The sequence below is a fragment of the Ostrea edulis genome, chromosome 3 (assembly GCF_947568905.1).
Source record: "Ostrea edulis chromosome 3, xbOstEdul1.1, whole genome shotgun sequence".
NCBI lineage: Eukaryota > Metazoa > Mollusca > Bivalvia > Ostreida > Ostreidae > Ostrea > Ostrea edulis.
The window spans coordinates 8145870-8164682 of NC_079166.1; the positions used below are offsets into that span (position 1 = coordinate 8145870).

The 18813-nt window shown below is 35.5% G+C and overlaps 1 protein-coding gene and 2 non-coding genes across 3 annotated transcripts; 2 read left to right on the top strand and 1 right to left on the bottom strand.

The window, feature by feature from the left end:
- The first annotated feature begins 665 nt into the window (after positions 1-665).
- On the top strand, positions 666-784 carry LOC130053701 (5S ribosomal RNA). The gene has a single exon (XR_008802066.1). It is a non-coding gene; the product is annotated as a 5S ribosomal RNA (ribosomal RNA).
- Positions 785-2368: 1584 nt separating this feature from the next.
- Positions 2369-2487, top strand: LOC125677777 (5S ribosomal RNA). The gene has a single exon (XR_007371281.2). It is a non-coding gene; the product is annotated as a 5S ribosomal RNA (ribosomal RNA).
- Positions 2488-8202: 5715 nt separating this feature from the next.
- Positions 8203-18529, bottom strand: LOC125675330 (small nuclear ribonucleoprotein E). Its single transcript, XM_048912919.2, has 5 exons — positions 18394-18529; positions 14673-14699; positions 12509-12571; positions 12212-12290; positions 8203-8685 (listed from the first exon to the last, which is right to left on the bottom strand). The coding sequence occupies exons 1-5, from the start codon at positions 18442-18444 to the stop codon at positions 8633-8635; spliced, it is 273 nt and encodes a 90-aa protein (XP_048768876.1). The 5' UTR covers positions 18445-18529; the 3' UTR covers positions 8203-8632.
- Positions 18530-18813: the final 284 nt, after the last annotated feature.

The following is an 18813-nucleotide window of genomic DNA, read 5'->3' on the forward strand; positions in this document are numbered from 1 at the left end:
CATGTACTACGATTACGCTTACAGCAAAGCCCAGATTGTTGCAGATCTACGGCATGAAATGTTTGGAGAAAATGTACAGATCATTGCACACGACATGTCAGACTCCGAATCGGATGAGGACTACTGAGCTTTTACCACAGAATACGCATTGACTTCGGAAAACGGCTCTTTTTAGAGCCAGGCAAGATTTTTGAAAAGATACCTCTATCACACGTCAATCAACATCAGACATGTAATGCACATTCACGTGTAATAAATATGTCCACACACACACACACACACACACACAAACACACATACACTGCATTGGGTGAATCATCATATGACATGCACAATATTGAATTTCACCAAAACAAATCCCAGTCCAAAGAATTACCCCCCTTCCAAATTAGAAATGATAGATAAATACAACAAGGTGTGAAAAACAACCACCACCAACATACACACGTCCCATATAGTCCACCAACACCCCTCCCTTCTTTTCATCTGACCGCAAACTGTGCCCTCGACACAAAACAACATTAACAACCCGCACGATGTCAAAATAAACATTTTAAAACCAGTCATTACTTCCGTCCAGTATTTTGTACAGGAACGAAATAATCCCAATCATCTCGTACAAAACGTGTACACTGGTCATGTCGTAAAGTTAACGCATGTTTAATGTCTACGGCCATATCACGTTGAAAGCACCGGTTCTCGTCCGATCACCGAAGTTAAGCAACGTCGAGCTTGGTTAGTACTTGGATGGGTGACCGCCTGGGAATACCAAGTGTCGTAGACTTTTATTTTCTCTATTTCATTTTTTAAATCACATTTCTATGCCAACGATTGCATTACTGTAGCAATTTGATTCATTTTTTATTACATTTTCAACAGTGAAATAGTATAATTTATCCAGTGAATAAAAATTATATTTTTACTACAGTAATACCCCCCCCCCTCTTTCTCTCTGTATATATATATATATATATATATATATATATATATATATACAATTGTACATTATTTTTCTCTCGCCACATTTACGAATACAGAACGTCGTTTAGCCGAAAAGGGGGAAAACTCCGATTCTTTTTTTACTTACTCAAACAGGACTGGAAAAAGTCATAAATTCCGCATCAAATCAGCACAATCAATAAATGACCATTCAAAGAATAATAATTATTAAAATCAAATCATAATCAATTCCACGCCAAATGACGCGTACAGTTCCACACTGTATATTTGTTTATTTAATGCACGCAATTAACGGTATATTAATTGTCAGTCCAAGCTCAGCATTCATGGCACCTGACCTCTCCGGTTGAGGCAGATAATAATATGTGTATTCAGGCGCCTCGCGTGACATTATGAAATGAAACGAGTTTCTCAATTAGCAGTGTCACTGTGCACTATATAGGAGGTCGCACGACAGGCAAGGACATCACAACCCTAAACTACATTGCAATCGAATACATTGTCAAATTACTACTACTACCAAAGATGAAAGCTACACCAGTCATCTGTCCCAGGAGGAAGTCCATGGACAAGCGATTCTCTCTGATGGACAGCGAACGCCGTTTCAAGAGAGCCTGCGACCAGATTGTCCTGCTCAATTTGAAGTTGTCCGGCCTGCTGTCCAGATACACCAAGGCCAGCACGGCAAATCATCGTTCCTCCAGATATAGCCTAAGACTGAGACTTGCCGTTGTAGAGGGCCTCAGAGACATGTACTACGATTACGCTTACAGCAAAGCCCAGATTGTTGCAGATCTACGGCATGAAATGTTTGGAGAAAATGTACAGATCATTGCACACGACATGTCAGACTCCGAATCGGATGAGGACTACTGAGCTTTTAGCACAGAATACGCATTGACTTCGGAAAACGGCTCTTCTTAGAGCCAGGCAAGATTTTTGAAAAGATACCTCTATCACACGTCAATCAACATCAGACATGTAATGCACATTCACGCGTAATAAATATGCCCCCCCCCCCCCCCCCCCCCACACACACATACACTGCATTGGGTGAATCATCATATGACATGCACAATATTGAATTTCACCAAAACAAAACCCAGTCCAAAGAATTACCCCCCTTCCAAATTAGAAATGATAGATAAATACAACAAGGTGTGAAAAACAACCACCACCAACATACACACGTCCCATATAGTCCACCACCACCCCTCCCTTCTTTTCATCTGACCGCAAACTGTGCCCTCGACACAAAACAACATTAACAACCCGCACGATGTCAAAATAAACATTTTAAAACCAGTCATTACTTCCGTCCAGTATTTTGTACAGGAACGAAATAATCCCAATCATCTCGTACAAAACGTGTACACTGGTCATGTCGTAAAGTTAACGCATGTTTAATGTCTACGGCCATATCACGTTGAAAGCACCGGTTCTCGTCCGATCACCGAAGTTAAGCAACGTCGAGCTTGGTTAGTACTTGGATGGGTGACCGCCTGGGAATACCAAGTGTCGCAGACTTTTATTTTCTCTATTTCATTTTTAAAATCACATTTCTATGCCAACGATTGCATTACTGTAGCAATTTGATTCATTTTTTATTACATTTTCAACAGTGAAATAGTATAATTTATCCAGTGAATAAAAATTATATTTTTACTACAGTAATAACCCCCCCTCACCTCTCTCTCTCTCTCTCTCTCTCTCTCTCTCTCTCTCTCTCTCTCTCTCTCTATATATATATATATACATATATATATATATATATATATACAATTGTACATTATTTTTCTCTCGCTACATTTACGAATACAGAACGTCGTTTAGCCGAAAAGGGGGAAAACTCCGATTCGTTTTTTACTTACACAAACAACACTGGAAAAAGTCATTAATTCCGTATCAAATCAGCACAATCAATAAATGAACATTCAAAGAATAATAATTATTAAAATCAAATCATAATCAATTCCACGCCAAATGACACGTACAGTTCCACACTGTATATTTGTTTATTTAATGCACTCAATTAACGGTATATTAATTGTCAGTCCAAGCTCAGCATTCATGGCACCTGACCTCTCCGGTTGAGGCAGATAATAATATGTGTATTCAGGCGCCTCGCGTGACATTATGAAATGAAACGAGTTTCTCAATTAGCAGTGTCACTGTGCACTATATAGGAGGTCGCACGACAGGCAAGGACATCACAACCCTAAACTACATTGCAATCGAATACATTGTCAAATTACTACTACTACTACTACTACCAAAGATGAAAGCTACACCAGTCATCTGTCCCAGGAGGAAGTCCATGGACAAGCGATTCTCTCTGATGGACAGCGAACGCCGTTTCAAGAGAGCCTGCGACCAGATTGTCCTGCTCAATTTGAAGTTGTCCGGCCTGCTGTCCAGATACACCAAGGCCAGCACGGCAAATCATCGTTCCTCCAGATATAGCCTAAGACTGAGACTTGCCGTTGTAGAGGGCCTCAGAGACATGTACTACGATTACGCTTACAGCAAAGCCCAGATTGTTGCAGATCTACGGCATGAAATGTTTGGAGAAAATGTACAGATCATTGCACACGACATGTCAGACTCCGAATCGGATGAGGACTACTGAGCTTTTACCACAGAATACGCATTGACTTCGGAAAACGGCTCTTCTTAGAGCCAGGCAAGATTTTTGAAAAGATACCTCTATCACACGTCAATCAACATCAGACATGTAATGCACATTCACGTGTAATAAATATGTCCACACACACACACACACACACACACACACACACACACACACACACACACACACACACATACACACACACACACACACACACAAACCTTTAAAATTTGCGTCATTTTATTAATTTCACTTTTATCCTAAATGACAGAAAATAGTAAAAATAACTACTTAGGAAACATATTTCAAGCCCTATAAAATCCATGCAGGAGTTCAAGACGGCCCCCAGACCCCCTGCCTCAAACTTGCGCCGTCACCCCCCTCCTCTCCGCCTAACCGCAATTACTGGATCCGCCCCTGTGTATGATCCCGTAATCGTGTTTGCTCTGTTCGTTTGTTTGTCAGTCCGCAAAATGTTTAACTTTGGCCATAACATTTGAATGGTAAATGACAGGATTTTGATATTTAATATGTGTATTCTTTGTTACAAAACCTTTAGATGGTAACATTTTGAGATTGTGACCTTGATGATTAACCTACTTTTCGTGACCTTGGAAAAAAAACTTGCTTAGGGTGTTGGGATTTGCTTACGAGTTAGAAAATTCCCGCTACATGTTTAGTGATAAATTGAATCGGGTGTATGCAAATTAGCCGGGACGAGGGTATTGTTTTTGATCATTCCTCATTTCTTTCTCTACAGATATCTATAAGTTTCTTTGAGAAATCTACAGTTCAGATAGAAAAGCCATTAACGACGTTTCCTATCAGAAAATTTGTACAAAATATAATGCAGTTCTTGTCGAAGTAAAAAGTAGGTGTTGTTGAGCGAAGACCGCGACTTGATCATTCATGATAAAGACTTGTAGACTTAGACACCAAATTTTCCTCGTTTTAAAAAAAATATATTATTGTGTTGGGATTAGTGTAGTCACGGCGACATTTTTGATGCACTCTTTTGCCACACATTGTTACAGCAAGTCAGTAATTATAGTGACATATCTCATATCGTATAAATGCGAATTCAAAACACCCGATCCATCGGATCTACATGTCACTGTGATAAAGAAATAATAGCAATACAAAGACAATCATTACGCAGAGTGTTTTCTGTAAATCAAAGAATATCTGTAAATATAAGCGGAATGTATAAACTGGGTGGTTTGCCGAGGATTTGTTAATAAAAAATAATACAATCTAAGTTGACATACACAATGTGGGGTACAAGTAGTAAAAAATCTGTTCTGAGATTTAAGTATGCAGTACAAGGTAGTAAAACGTGAATCTCATCTGCTACACAATCTATTAAAAGTGATTGATTGTATATTGTTTAACGTCCCTCTCGAGAATATTTCACTCATATGGAGACATCACCATTGCCAGTGAAGGGCTGCAAAATTTAGGCCTATATACTCGGCGCTTATGGCCTTTGGGCATGGAGGGATCTTTATCATGTTTTTCGGTCTCATCCGAAGGGCCGCCCCATTTATTCCCCCACGGGAACACAATCTAAAGAACACAGTGTACATATTCTGTCTTCTAATTCTTCTCCTTTGTATCGCCCGTTTCTATTCTAATTGGAAGTATACTACACCATACATCTTCATAGTGTAAGTAAAGATCTTAGATATTTTGGAATGCTCGTGGAAAATTAATTTTCGGTTCTAAAATTTGTTTTAATATCTTTATATAAACATAACTTAATAGTTGATCTACTTTTACATGTACTAGCCACTATTTCTTATGGTTATGAAGCAACTTGTTCTGAAATAACCAGTGTCACACAATAGTAACCTATTATATATTTTCTTTAGAATTTAAAGATTCAGATAATGACTTCATTTGTGATGTCCAGTTAGACTTATTATATCGATTCACACATGTTTAGTAATGTTGTCCATTGATAGTAGACGATTCCAGTATCGTGTAGCTTATACAGTGTCAGCGTGAAGGATTCTTCCATCCGAATTCGCCATACATATAGTGCAGGTAAAGGAATGAATCTGTGATAATGACGAAGTTCGCGATTCTGAACCATCTCAATGCTGTGGTAGTTTCGGAGACCACATGCTACACTACAATAGTTCAAAACGAGCTACACAAATTAAGAAACGTTTTTCGAAAGTTGAAATTCCTAGGTCTTTGTAAAATCGAATTTTCGAGACAATGGAGTCATTTCTGACGGCACTCGTCCTGTTCACACTTATGCTCCCTTTTTCTCTTAGTTGCACAATATATTGACTATCACCAAGAGGGGTATTGCAAATTCAAGTGTTCTATCACTACCTGAAAATTAAAAAGTCGATGCAATTCACTTGTGAGGGACAAATGCCCAATGCTTGAAAAACATTTGATTTGACTAAATCAGCTGGAAATTATTCTCATGTATATACAATTAGAAGCTAAGTTCAGGGCCGCATCAAACCTAAGATGCGATTACTCTTTCACCGAACGCTCGACATTTCGAAGTGAAAATCACGGGTTTTTTGAATTTGACTTTAAAAACGGAGATCCCGTGTCGCGACAGACGTTGGCTCGTTAAAGAATCATTACAAGTGGTATTTCACCTACAACTACAAACATTACATAAACGTTTGAAGGAATATTAATTGATAAGAGATAACGTTTTTGTTGTGATGTTTTTGCGACATTTAACGCTAAACATTATCAACTAATAGCAAAAACTGCTTTCCATACTTTTTTGTTTGTTGTTAGCGAGGGCATACATATTGATATGATATTTCTGTTTTGGAGAGAAGTTAGACTCCCAATATTTTATATTTTTCAAATTGTAGTTATTTGATTATACGATCACTTGATTTTAGATGTTTTGGAACCGGTGTCTGTAAGAATCGGACATAATATGGATAGTATGTACATAGAATATCGTATAACGTTGAACTTCATTAATTAGCTTTTATAATTTTTTTTCGTATGAAAATGTAATTAGTGGTTAAAAAAAATTAGCACATGCCTGAAACAAACTAGGATTTTAGAGGATACAATTGACTTACCAGCATATACAGTCCTACAAAGAGCGTCTACATAACTTCAATTATCTCCCTTGTAAACTCTTCTGCGTCTATGGACGCCATGTCAGAACAAAGTTTATGCTATGAAAATGTGCTAATTTAAATTAGCAAATCGACGACTTTCCCCTATCTCGATTTTTCATACGATCATTGTAAGCATATTCCACTACAAGTTTCGCAAAAACCATTTCTGTTGCAATTACTTTGAGGTAAAACAGTAGAATGACTGGACTAATTACCATTCCATTTTAAAGATGTCAATTTGTTTAGCTTATGTATATGATTTTGGGCATAGTGTTGAAAATTTATAGTTTCTGTGAAGGTTGTAGTACTTTGCTACCCATGTTCCACTCCGATACATGTAACAATAGCCACTCATTAGATTTTCCCAATCTTTAGCTCGTTGCGACACAGCCATTTTTCATCTTGGAAAATCAAACTGAAGGAACAAAAAATGACTATCCAGAAACGAGATACATGTATACGTCTAGAGACCAAGTGAAGACAGAATTTGAGGTCTGCAGAATTTGGTAAATCAGACTCGTTTGTGCTGTACTTGGTCTTATCTTACTCCACGTACATCTACAGAATTTGGCCTATTGCAGTCCCTGTGATTATGGTTTGAATGACTTTCAATATACATAATTATAGAAAGGTTTAAACCCGAAATAAACATTTCTATTACAGATTCTAATTAAAGAGGTTTCGCATCAGATTATTTTCAATTTAACGAACATAACACCATTTCCATTTTGACATATTCATACTTAACCTTAATATGAACAGATTTAAAATGTTACTGCTCATCGAAACTTTTGTCCCAAGTTGGTCAACACTTCCAAGAAGTTGTATGAATACGTATCTCCTCAATTTATAACTAAAACACAAGGAATTAAATTTTCAAATCTTATCATAAGTTAACAAACTTTAGCAAGTTTGGGGAAAAAATATAAAGTTCACCAACATAAAAGTGTTAATGCTGTTGTAGATTAATTCAGTTAGTATGTTAGAAAATATTCTTTGTTGACAAAAAGGTAATAATTGAATAATCTACTTCTATTAAATGCATTCTTTACCAAGATTCGGAAAGGATTCTAAGGAGTTTATGAGACAAAATTATTCTGGTAAAGGGATTAAATCTCGTAGCCTGAAGGAAATAAAGCATTGATAATGTATTCTGGCAAAGGGACTAAAACTTGTAGCCAGAAAGAAATAAAACATTGATAATGTATTTTCATTACATTCTCAAAAAGGGAGGTAATTCTGATATCTTGTTACTTTTCCCTATTCTACAACAAAGACTCCAAAGACCACATTGTTTACATGTACCAATAATACACATGACACATTTAATCCATATATACATGCTCCCACAATGTATGTCATGCCAATATAATCTATCAAACCAGAATAAGTCAAAAACAGATAAAATACTGAATATCTGCCACAGAAACTGGGGGAAACAAACAGGAATCCGAAACTGTTCATGACGCCGATCCATGACTGAATCAAACACAAGATATATTAGAGGTATAAAATTTAATATTCCATGATAACGTCTTTTTAAATGACAGCATGAGATACAAAAAAAAAAAAAAAAATGAAATGTTTTAGTGTCTTACCAATGAAATTTAATTAACATGAATAAAATGATCACGAAAAATGAAAATGCTGTCACAATGCGGCAGATTCCTGTGAGCATTTGTAGACACATCTGTTGACATTAGTTTTGCATTTTCTCATCCTATGATAACACCTTTACTAATATTCAACACCTTATGGCTTAATACTCCACGATTCAAACAATATTCAGAGTTTGAACAAAACTAACAATTCTACAAATACACAAAAAATCTTCATATTTACAACAGTCACAAATTAAAAGACGGCAGTAAACTTCACTTTCACTACACTTGCTGAATCAACAGTCACATGACATCAGTAAACTTCTCTCTCATTGCACTTGCTGAATCAAGGTGATGTTATCTCCCTTCAGCAATATTCGACCTGCAAAATACACATGAATAGAATATCTAAATATCAAGTAAATATAGGTTTTTTTTCTATATCTCAAACAAATGTCAATTACACACAAGTCTAAGTCTTCAATACATTTGACAATGTAGAGCAATTTTGAAAGCAAAGATAGGTAGAAGTCGAAAAACAAAAATCGCAGAACATTCATTAGCAAGAAATTAATTAGATACAGCATTCATGATTTTCATCCATTAAGGTCAAAACATTTTTAAAAGCACTGGACGAATACTAACGTAGCACGACCTCCCTAGAAAACACTATATTTTACTATTTTTTAATACAATATTATTGTAAAACTAAGTGGATATAAAATCTACTTAGGAATTGTAATTTCAAACCCATGTTTTTAAATCATCTATCCTGATAAATGCCTCCCCCTACAACAATAGTATACACCCATTTACTGGCTATGAGGACAATAGCAAGTTTATTGTCCACCAAGGCAGCAACTATTTCTTAGAGGCGCAGCCGAGGGAAATAGTTGCTGTCCAGGGGGACAATAAACTTGCTATTGTCCGAATAGTCAGTAAATTTTATAGGTGTTTTATTATGCCGAAGTAGACTTTACTTGTGTCAGATAAACTAACATTCGGCATGAGCCTAGATGGAATCGACCGAGGTGATCCGAGTGGTAAACTACATTAGAGTTATAAGACTTTGACGTCACAGAAAAGAAAACGCGGAAAAATATAGCATCCGGTAAATAGTTTCGAGACTATTTCCTTAGGGTGAGATAGTTCAGAAACTATTTCACTGCTAGCGTTATCCAGAAGAAATAGCAAATTTATTCACCTAACATTTATATTGCAAAAACATTCTGAGGTATAATAAAGCTGATTATTCAATGTTTTTAGGGAGGCTGCACTGAGTTAGTATCTGCCCATTGCATTGTGATGTCAAATGTTACGACTCATCTGACATCATCATAATCCATTTTGTATGAAAATCCCAAATGTTGTATATTTCACTTCTTGCAGATTTAATACTCCGAGGTATGTTTTCCTTTTAAAGACATATGCAAAATTTCTCAATTTTATATAATTTTTTGTGACATTTCACATACAATTCACTTGGCAATTCTTGGGGGTATAATACCATGTCAATTAGTATATTTTGATACTAGCAGTTTCTGGTTGTTGCAAATAAAATGAAATATCAGTTCTTATGCATTACAGTAAGTTGTATTTAATGGACACATTACTGCAATAAAAGAGAGAAAAATCTTTGCTACAATCAGGTATCCAACTAGCATTATTAGTTTAGTGGTCTAACCACTGGGCTACCCAGGTCGATGTGTAAAGTATGGTAATATTAGGAAGAAGCCAAAGCGGACCCAGGGGGGAGTTCCGAGGGTTGGAACCCACCCTTTTGTCAGAAAATGTAACTAAAAATAAGTAAAAATAACACGATTGGCATGTGGCGTCGGTGGCTGTTAGAATCTCGACCAAAAGGTCATGGGTTCGAGTCCTGGATGTTGTGTCCTTAAGAAAGGCACTTTAGACGAATTTCCTCACTCCACCCAAGTGTAAAAGGGGTTCGATGGCCCCTCATGGCATGTTCTCAACATCAATCTACCTGAATTGGGTTCGATATTCGGCCCCATTCCCAATCCAAGAAAGTGCCTTTTTTCCCCAATTTATAAGTAAAAAATTCCCAACTCGACCAACCCTCGAACTCGAAAAAAAATAAAATAAAAAACAAAACAAAAAACAAATAAACCAAAACTCAAAACGCTGTATCGTGTTTATCTTTTCGGCGTATCGTGTTTATCTTCTCGGCGTCTAAATGACTGAGATGCGTTTTATTTGAAGCGTTTGAGCGGCCCTGATGATACAGCATATTGTACTACGAGAATTCGTTTAACAGCGCTAATATAAAACATTAGGCTGAGTTTTGACTGAAAAATAGGTATTGGCCTGAATATGTTCTAAACCATTAATTTAACTTTTAAGAATTTAGGTATTACATTATGTACATGCTACAGCGTGTTTTGTGTTCTCGCAAGGAAAACGTGACCAGTACGAAATCGCGTACGCACTGATGAAAAAAAATGTCATGCAATGAGAAGTATTACAGGAAAAAAATTGATCAGAAATCAAAATCGAAATGTAAGCGCATCGATACGATGTTTCGACAGTTACATGATGTGAGGGAAAATCTATGCATTCTGTAAGTTTCCCAATTTTGTTCAAAATGACGCTAATTTTCCCAATCTCAAGGGTTCCGGTTCCTGTACCAAAATATGCTGTGACAGCCCTGTCTCATCAAACATTCATCATTTGGAAATTTTTAGGCATCATTTTGGGAATAACACCTGCTTTTCAGCATTGGGAATGGGGTCGAATTTCGGCCCTCTACAGGCCCTAAAAAATCCCTGGCACTGTATGTTTCCCAGGACCTGAGAAAGTCCTAGATTGATATAAGGTCTGTCGGGGTAATAATGTATTGTAAAAGCACTTTTAGCAGCATACGTTGGAAAAGCGCTATATAAAAACCAATCATTATCATTATTGCATTTTGAGGGCAGACCCCCCAACCCCAAAATTAATGGTAGAACTAGTGGTGGAAGTCGGTGAGAATTTCATAATCAATGATTGGATCACTGTAACTAACTAATTATCGATTAAAATCGGACATTGAGAAATTCTATAATAAAGTCATTTATCTACTGAAAAAGTGTAAATAAATATCTTCTACGTTTATATTTGTTGTTTCTATTGCTGAGAGAATGTAAGTGAATATTTTCTGTGTGTATTTGTTATTCTTCTACTATCTTACTTCTATAAAAGTTTACGCGCCATATCGTTTGAATCGGTTATAATATCCCCGTAAATCAAAGTTTCATGTCATTAATTTACGGTAATCCAGCATAATTAAAATTCAGCAAAGAAAAAAAAGGGAAAGAAGAATATTTCATTTTAAAAAACCCAATTCAGATCGAAAACACGTTACGCACGTGCAGATCGAGTAACAGTGACCTTTGAAAGCGGTTTTATCTACATAATTATCACACATGTCTTTGATCGCATCAAGAATCTCTTTGATGGATGGTCACTTCGTAAATATGCCTGAATCAAAGTACGTCTATCTGACCATGCAAACATGCTTTATTCCCCGGGAATGGATACTTTCGCTTTTCATGTGCGCCGCCATTACGGTAAATTAGGTTAATAGATAGGTCACAGCAGGAATATTCTTGAAAAACACCTAAAAACCGATTAATTGGAATAAAATTTTGAATAATCGAGCGCTTAGAATTTGCCAACAATCGACTGATTTTCGATTATAATCGATGATTGGAACATCACTAGGTAGAACCCCCCTTTAAAATTCCTGGATCCACCCCTGGTGCACGAGAACAGTTGCCTATATTCAAAATATGGTGAAAATTGTTGTAGGGGTTTCCGTAGTATCACATGATAGAGAGAGATCCCAATAGATCACTCATTATGACAAGAGGCGATCTAAAACTGTCCCATCATCGGTTTCTCCCTACCTAATGTTTTCCTGTTTTTTGTTTTCATGTGAACTTCCTCAGCCTCATCCAACACCAGATTCATGTACTCATCAAAGCCCTGAAAAATCAATCATAGGAAAATAAGACATGGATTTACCATTGAACACCAGATTTATGTACTCATCAAAGTCCTGAAAAATCAATCATAGGGAAATAAGACATGGATTTACCATGTCAATTTTATGGAATATATTACAATTTATTGTAATGAACAAAACTGTTACAATGAAACAACTGATCACTATTTATTGAAATACCACACAACTGAGATCTTACCACAATACAGCCCTCAATCCTGAGATTTGTCTGCTCATATAACCACACAGATATCCTAGATCTCTACAAATTCAGGAGTAAAAAATATAAAATACGGTCAACATGTTGTGTACGAATCAAAATGAAACAGACTGAGTGAGATGTGTGCTATAATGTAGAATGTTATTCAATGCTATAATGTAGAATGTTATTCAATGTTATAATTTAGAATGTTATTCAATGCTATAATGTAGAATGTTATTCAATGCTATAATGTAGAATGTTATTCAATGTTATAATGTAGAATGTTGAATGTTATTCAATGCTATAATGTAGAATGTTATTCAATGTTGTAATGTAGAATGTTATTCAATGCTATAATGTACAATGTTATTCAATGCTATAATGTACAATGTTATTCAATGCTATAATGTAGAATGTTACTCAATGTTTGCAAATTACAATGTTTCTGGATTCTTACACTGATCACAAAAAATCTCAATAATATAACTTTCACAAATTTTCTTTCTCTTGAAATTGTGAATTTGAATACATGACTTGTTTCAGGATAATTGCATGCCATCATATTGACTAGATATTATTTCCTGGAAATTTTTAGATTAAAGATGTTTAGAAAATTAAATTAAACCTAAAGAACAAACAATAGCAACAACAAAGAGACCTTGCTTCTTTCCGATTCTCCATGACCAGTTGAAAACATTTCCAAACTTACTGGGAAAAAAATCTTGCGCACTCCCAATATCTTACATGGAAATAAATCGCCAATGAAAATAACATACACAGTGATTTTTCTACATTTTTAGCAAGGGTCCTGTGGCTTTCGAACTGAGAAAAAATTGTTGACATTTCAGTCAAATTGGGAAAAATAAATTTTATCGTAAATAAGTTTTAAAATCATATCAAACATTATATTATCTTTATTTTACACATCTAATTTTCTTTAACATTCTAAAATTTTTATCTATTCTATCCAAATCATCATTCCCTAACTCTTTGTTTTAAAGTCTTATGTATATAATTCACATCGAATGTTTATTTTTTTCAAATACGTTTCCCTTTCATAATTCTATTATTGGGAAAAATGCAAGCTAAATTGGGGGGAAATTGACAACTTTTATAAGGGGAAAGGACCGAAATTCGGACCCAAAATGGGCCTAAAAAATCACTGATATATATATATCTTTTGTTGGTTCCATCCACTTCCACTAGGCCTTCAGTAATTACATGTACCAAACATTTTTATTTCAATATACATGTTTAACATGCTGCCTATCGTACACTTACGAACTACTAAATGAATTAACATCCCATTAAATAAATACTTGTAGAAAATGACTTCTTTTTTAATAATATCCCTGCAGTAATTTTACTACTTATGATTTTAAATTATGTCAAGAACCTGCTGACATTTCTGAGTTATACGGTGACAATTTTATGAAACTAGGACCTGAAATAACCCCAGGAGAATTCTTTTTTAAAGATGTCGTGTATGAATAATGGTACATAAGACTAATAACCAGTTGCATATATATAACTGTATACCATACTTTCACTCCCATTTTTTGCACTTTAAAATGGTAATATTTCCTGATACATAATTTTTTTATTTTTATAACTTTAATCCGTTCTTTCTTAGTGACTGGTCACAATGTCTCTGTATATAAACATTATAAATCAGTGCCGAAAGTCCGAAATGCAGAATTTGAAAGTGTGGTCACACCGTTAGTTCCCGTCTTCACCTAAGGCATTCCGTTTCCAACCTGAACTGGTCGTTCTCCATCTTAAAGGGTTTCATTCCCAATAAAAACCATTACGTTTTCGATGCACATAGATATTTAACCCATCCCTAGAAAAGTGTTACAACATTTCACGCCACCTGACCCAAGTGTCATGAAACTTAGAAATGCTAGCTTTTGATCTAAGTATCACTTTCCCCAAAGAAAACATGTAAAAAAGTTAGTCTGAGATCAAACGTGAGATCATTCAAGTTTTATGACACTGAAGCCTGAATGTCCTACTTATTTGGTTATTTTATTACAGCTAAGTAAAATTTTACTGGTCATGAATGATTAGGTAAAGGTGAAGCAACATCCTGAAGTCATTTATTCTTTCCTAAATTTTAAAAGAAAAAATACAACAACAAAAACCCAACACAAATACTCACGTTTTGCAAATATCTGAAAATCAGATTCTAAAACACTGTTAAGGAAAACTTTCAAGCTAATATGGTACCTGAATCTCTAATCAGGTGTTCTACCAACTGAGCTAACTGGCCACCTGTGATCGAACCCAGCTGACCGCTACATTCCTACCACATTAAATGACCCCATCCTCGAACACACTTAACACAGGCCTTTCACCTGCAAATTGAGTGGTTTATGACACCAAATGCCATAGACTTCTGTGTAACTGGCCACTGGCGATCGAACCCGGCTGACTGCTTCATTTCTCCCTCCTTAAATGTCTTCACACCTGAAGACATAAACCCAGGATCTTAATCCCTGGGGCCAAAATAAAAATATTGTTTGTTTCCCCTCGCCCGACCGAGTCTGAAAATTCACACCGACCCATAAGTTTTTATTACGCCATTCTGGTGAAGTTTTTTTTTTTTAATTTTAAGAAAAATTCAAGGTCGTTTCTGGTGCAGATCAGTATTTTATAATGACAAAAATTTTCTATATCTTCTTTGGTTTCAATCCAAAATTAAAAAATAATAATACGAATACAGGAGGTGTTCTGGTTCCGAAATCTAGAAATTTCGCCCCCTCCAGCTGGAGGCGGCATTCTCTGGTTGATTTCAAATACTTACAAGCCGAATTCAATTTTAAGCTCATAACTAATCAATAAAACGATTCTTCTTGTACTTACTAATATCGATTTTATGGGTTCTTTCATCACATAAACAGTCTCTTGAAAACATTTTATCAAACTGTCGAGCTTTGTTTTGAGTCACGAGACTCGTTTGCTCAAATGGCAGTGAAAATTCGGTTGACTACAATTGTTGGCTTCTGTTTAATATCGAATTTTGGATTGATATTTTCTTTTAATCGATATTAATAAGTACAAGAATCATGATTGTTTTATTGATTAGTTACAAGTGAGTTTAACATTGAATTCGGCTCGCAATTCGGACTAGTGATCTGCAAGATCGAGATGGAGAAATGTTGTCTATACGAGGAGCGCGGAAACGAGAATTCGGGGCAATCCAGTGTGCAAGTTGTGTTCTTCAGCAGGGGAAAGTGTTGATATTTCGGACGGATGCGATATTTTTGACAGTCAATCAGAAGCATTCTCAATTTAACTTATTTCTGAACTAATGCTCTATTTACAAACTGGAAAACACCTAATTGTATGCACATGTGTAACTCAGCTCTGATTGGTTGATGTCAGCATCCATTTTGTTTGATCGGCAAAATCAAGTCTCGTTGAAACGTTTTCTGGTAAACTAGATCTACCGATATCATTTAAAAATATAATCAAAATCACTATCATATATAAATTAAGATAATGTGCAAAAAACAAAAGCATAAAATGTCAGTGAACCATAAATAAAAGACAGCAACCGAGTTTACCAATTTTATAACACCATGTGTCCAAAACTAACACCATTGTCCATAGTTGCAACATTCTCCCTAACTTTATTTAAGTGTTAGTATGTGGTATAAATAGCAGAGAAAATTCTGATGAAACCAAATGTTCGTCGAATCAACCAATATGTATACATGTAGTCCAATGCCTCAGTTTAGTGGTTAGATAATGAGCATTTCCAAAATACATGAAGTACTGTCCGAAATATCGACACCTTCCCTAATTGCAAAACGTGACAATCAAAGCAGAATTTACGCGAGAACTGACTATACGAGTTTGATGAGGAAACATGGATGATGTGCTTCACGACGTTTGGTATCGGGCATTGTTAATGGTTATGGGAATTTCATAATAAATAAAATTCTGCTAGCTAAAAAAAAAAACTTTTTACCTACCTACCGACCTTCCTCTGAAATTTAGGGTCGGGAGAGGGGAAACAAACATATTTTTAAATGTGGCCTGGCAGACATTTTCACTTTACAGTCAACAGCACTAAATGTAACAGGAAGGAACTCAATTTAAAGTTCCAGGGGCTGGTCAACAGCACTAAATGTAACAGGAAGGGAGAAAATGCAACAGACCAGACCGGGATTCGAAGTCGGGCCTCCTGAACCTCTAGTCAGGCGCTTAACAGATCTAACTGGCAACCGGCAATATCGAACCCGACTGACCGCTACACTGTAAATTTCAAAACAGAAAAGAAGTTGGTAAAAAAAGACCACAAAAACTAAATATATGTTTAAACATTTACAGATCTATACAGACGTTAAAATTTCCAAAAATGTCGCTAATTTTACTCACCCTGATACCAAAAACTGATGTGAGAAAGCTGTATACTATTACTATAATTGATTTACACTGTCCGATTTTCAAACCACCCCATGATCATTGATGATAACATATGTGTACAATTGAATTAATGACCATTCAAGCAATATCATGGGCAACCTACATTGAAAAGTATATAAAAAGATTCCCAGTTATCAACCAGGTTAATACCGAGCGAAGCTCGGACGGGCCAAAGGTCCGTCCGCAAAGCAAGGCTCTAAAGGTAACACGTATGTAAAAGAAAAAAGTCAAAATCAGCAAAAGAAAAAGAGATAATCTCTATATACGTTCACTGAAATTTTCGTGATCCATATAGGTGCCGCCATTAATTTTTTCATTACCTGCTTCAACAGTTATTCGTGTTTTATTTTGAATGCCAATAGAAGACTCAAATGTGCAATTCGTAATTTAAACACTCAGTTTGTACAAAGTGAATAGTATAATTATCATTGTAACAGGTTTTAGCAAATAAATACATATAAAACCGTAATACGACTAAATAGATGAATGAGTTCATGAGTTTCTTTGAATAAGAATATACGATAAAATTACGGTTACTTTTTTAACATTTTGAAGTTATTGGTTAATTTTGCTTAGTTTTAACGGCCTTTTTCATTGCATACGGAATGTATTATTGTTGTTTATAATTGTTTGCTTTGAAATGAGAAAAAAAAATCGAGGCTAAATGTGACGTCACAATGCACAATTTACATCGCCTTGCGTTTTATTTCCCGCGTTGAATGAGTAGACGGATCGTGTAAAACTGTTGTCCCCATATAAACCCTTTAATATTGAGATGTTACTATAGGATTAAACATTCTTTTTGAAGAATTTATCGATGTGTAAACTCCAGACATTTTACTCACAAACTGAATAAAAGTGCGAAGCACTTTTATGTTAAGTTTGTGAGTAAAATGTCCGGAGTTTACACATCGATAAATTCTTCAAAAAGAATGTTTGATTCTTATAATTCCAATTCGTTCACTTTATTAACAACTGCAAAAATTTGAATAGTTTCCCTGCACTATGTTATTTGTTTTCAGGCGTGTATGAATACATCGCGTTTTCGGATTTATTGATGTGTAAACTCTTGTTCAGCTTTATTTTTGTCCAATCAAAACAATTGTAATAAATGATATTGGAATTATTGGGGGTTTAGCGCAAGGAAATTTCATTCAATATATATATTTTTAAATGAATAATATTCTACCGTACTTAACGGAATTATGATTACCACTCGGGACACGGAGTTACGTGTATGCTTCGCTCTGCCCAACGGTCACACCGTATACATATTATATTACACAAGAAATTCTTAATTTTAGTTTCCATTTACGGCGTGGGTTGTGAATCAACGGTACATTGCGTTTCCCGATCAGTGCAGTGTGCACATGATCCATTTTGCATTTTCTGTCGTTTTTCCCCGTCATGCCATATGACAAATGTTTACATATCAAATAAAAGGATACGATAGGCTGCACCATAACCTTCTGCACCTTCTGTCCACCTTTGTAAGCCATCGTGAAAATTCGTACAAATCACGTTGTCGGAACCGGTGAAAATGGCGGACAAACAAAGAATGTTTTGAAGATCGATCCCGATCATAAATGTTTTCCCTCGCACTTCGTACGAAGGAAAGACATACCGTTATAATGGTTGACTTCCTTTTTGAAACATGAATAAAATTATACACATCAGTAATGTTTGTAGTTAATTAGTTGCTTCTTAAATTTATATTTAACTGTTGTTGTTGTTTTTTGGTTTTTTTAAAATACTAATTAAGGTGAATATAAGAGTTTTTAATTTCAAAATAATATCGTACACATCCTTCATTTTCTATTCATGAGATTTTCCCCCTTATTAACAAATAATTTTTTAAATCATATGAA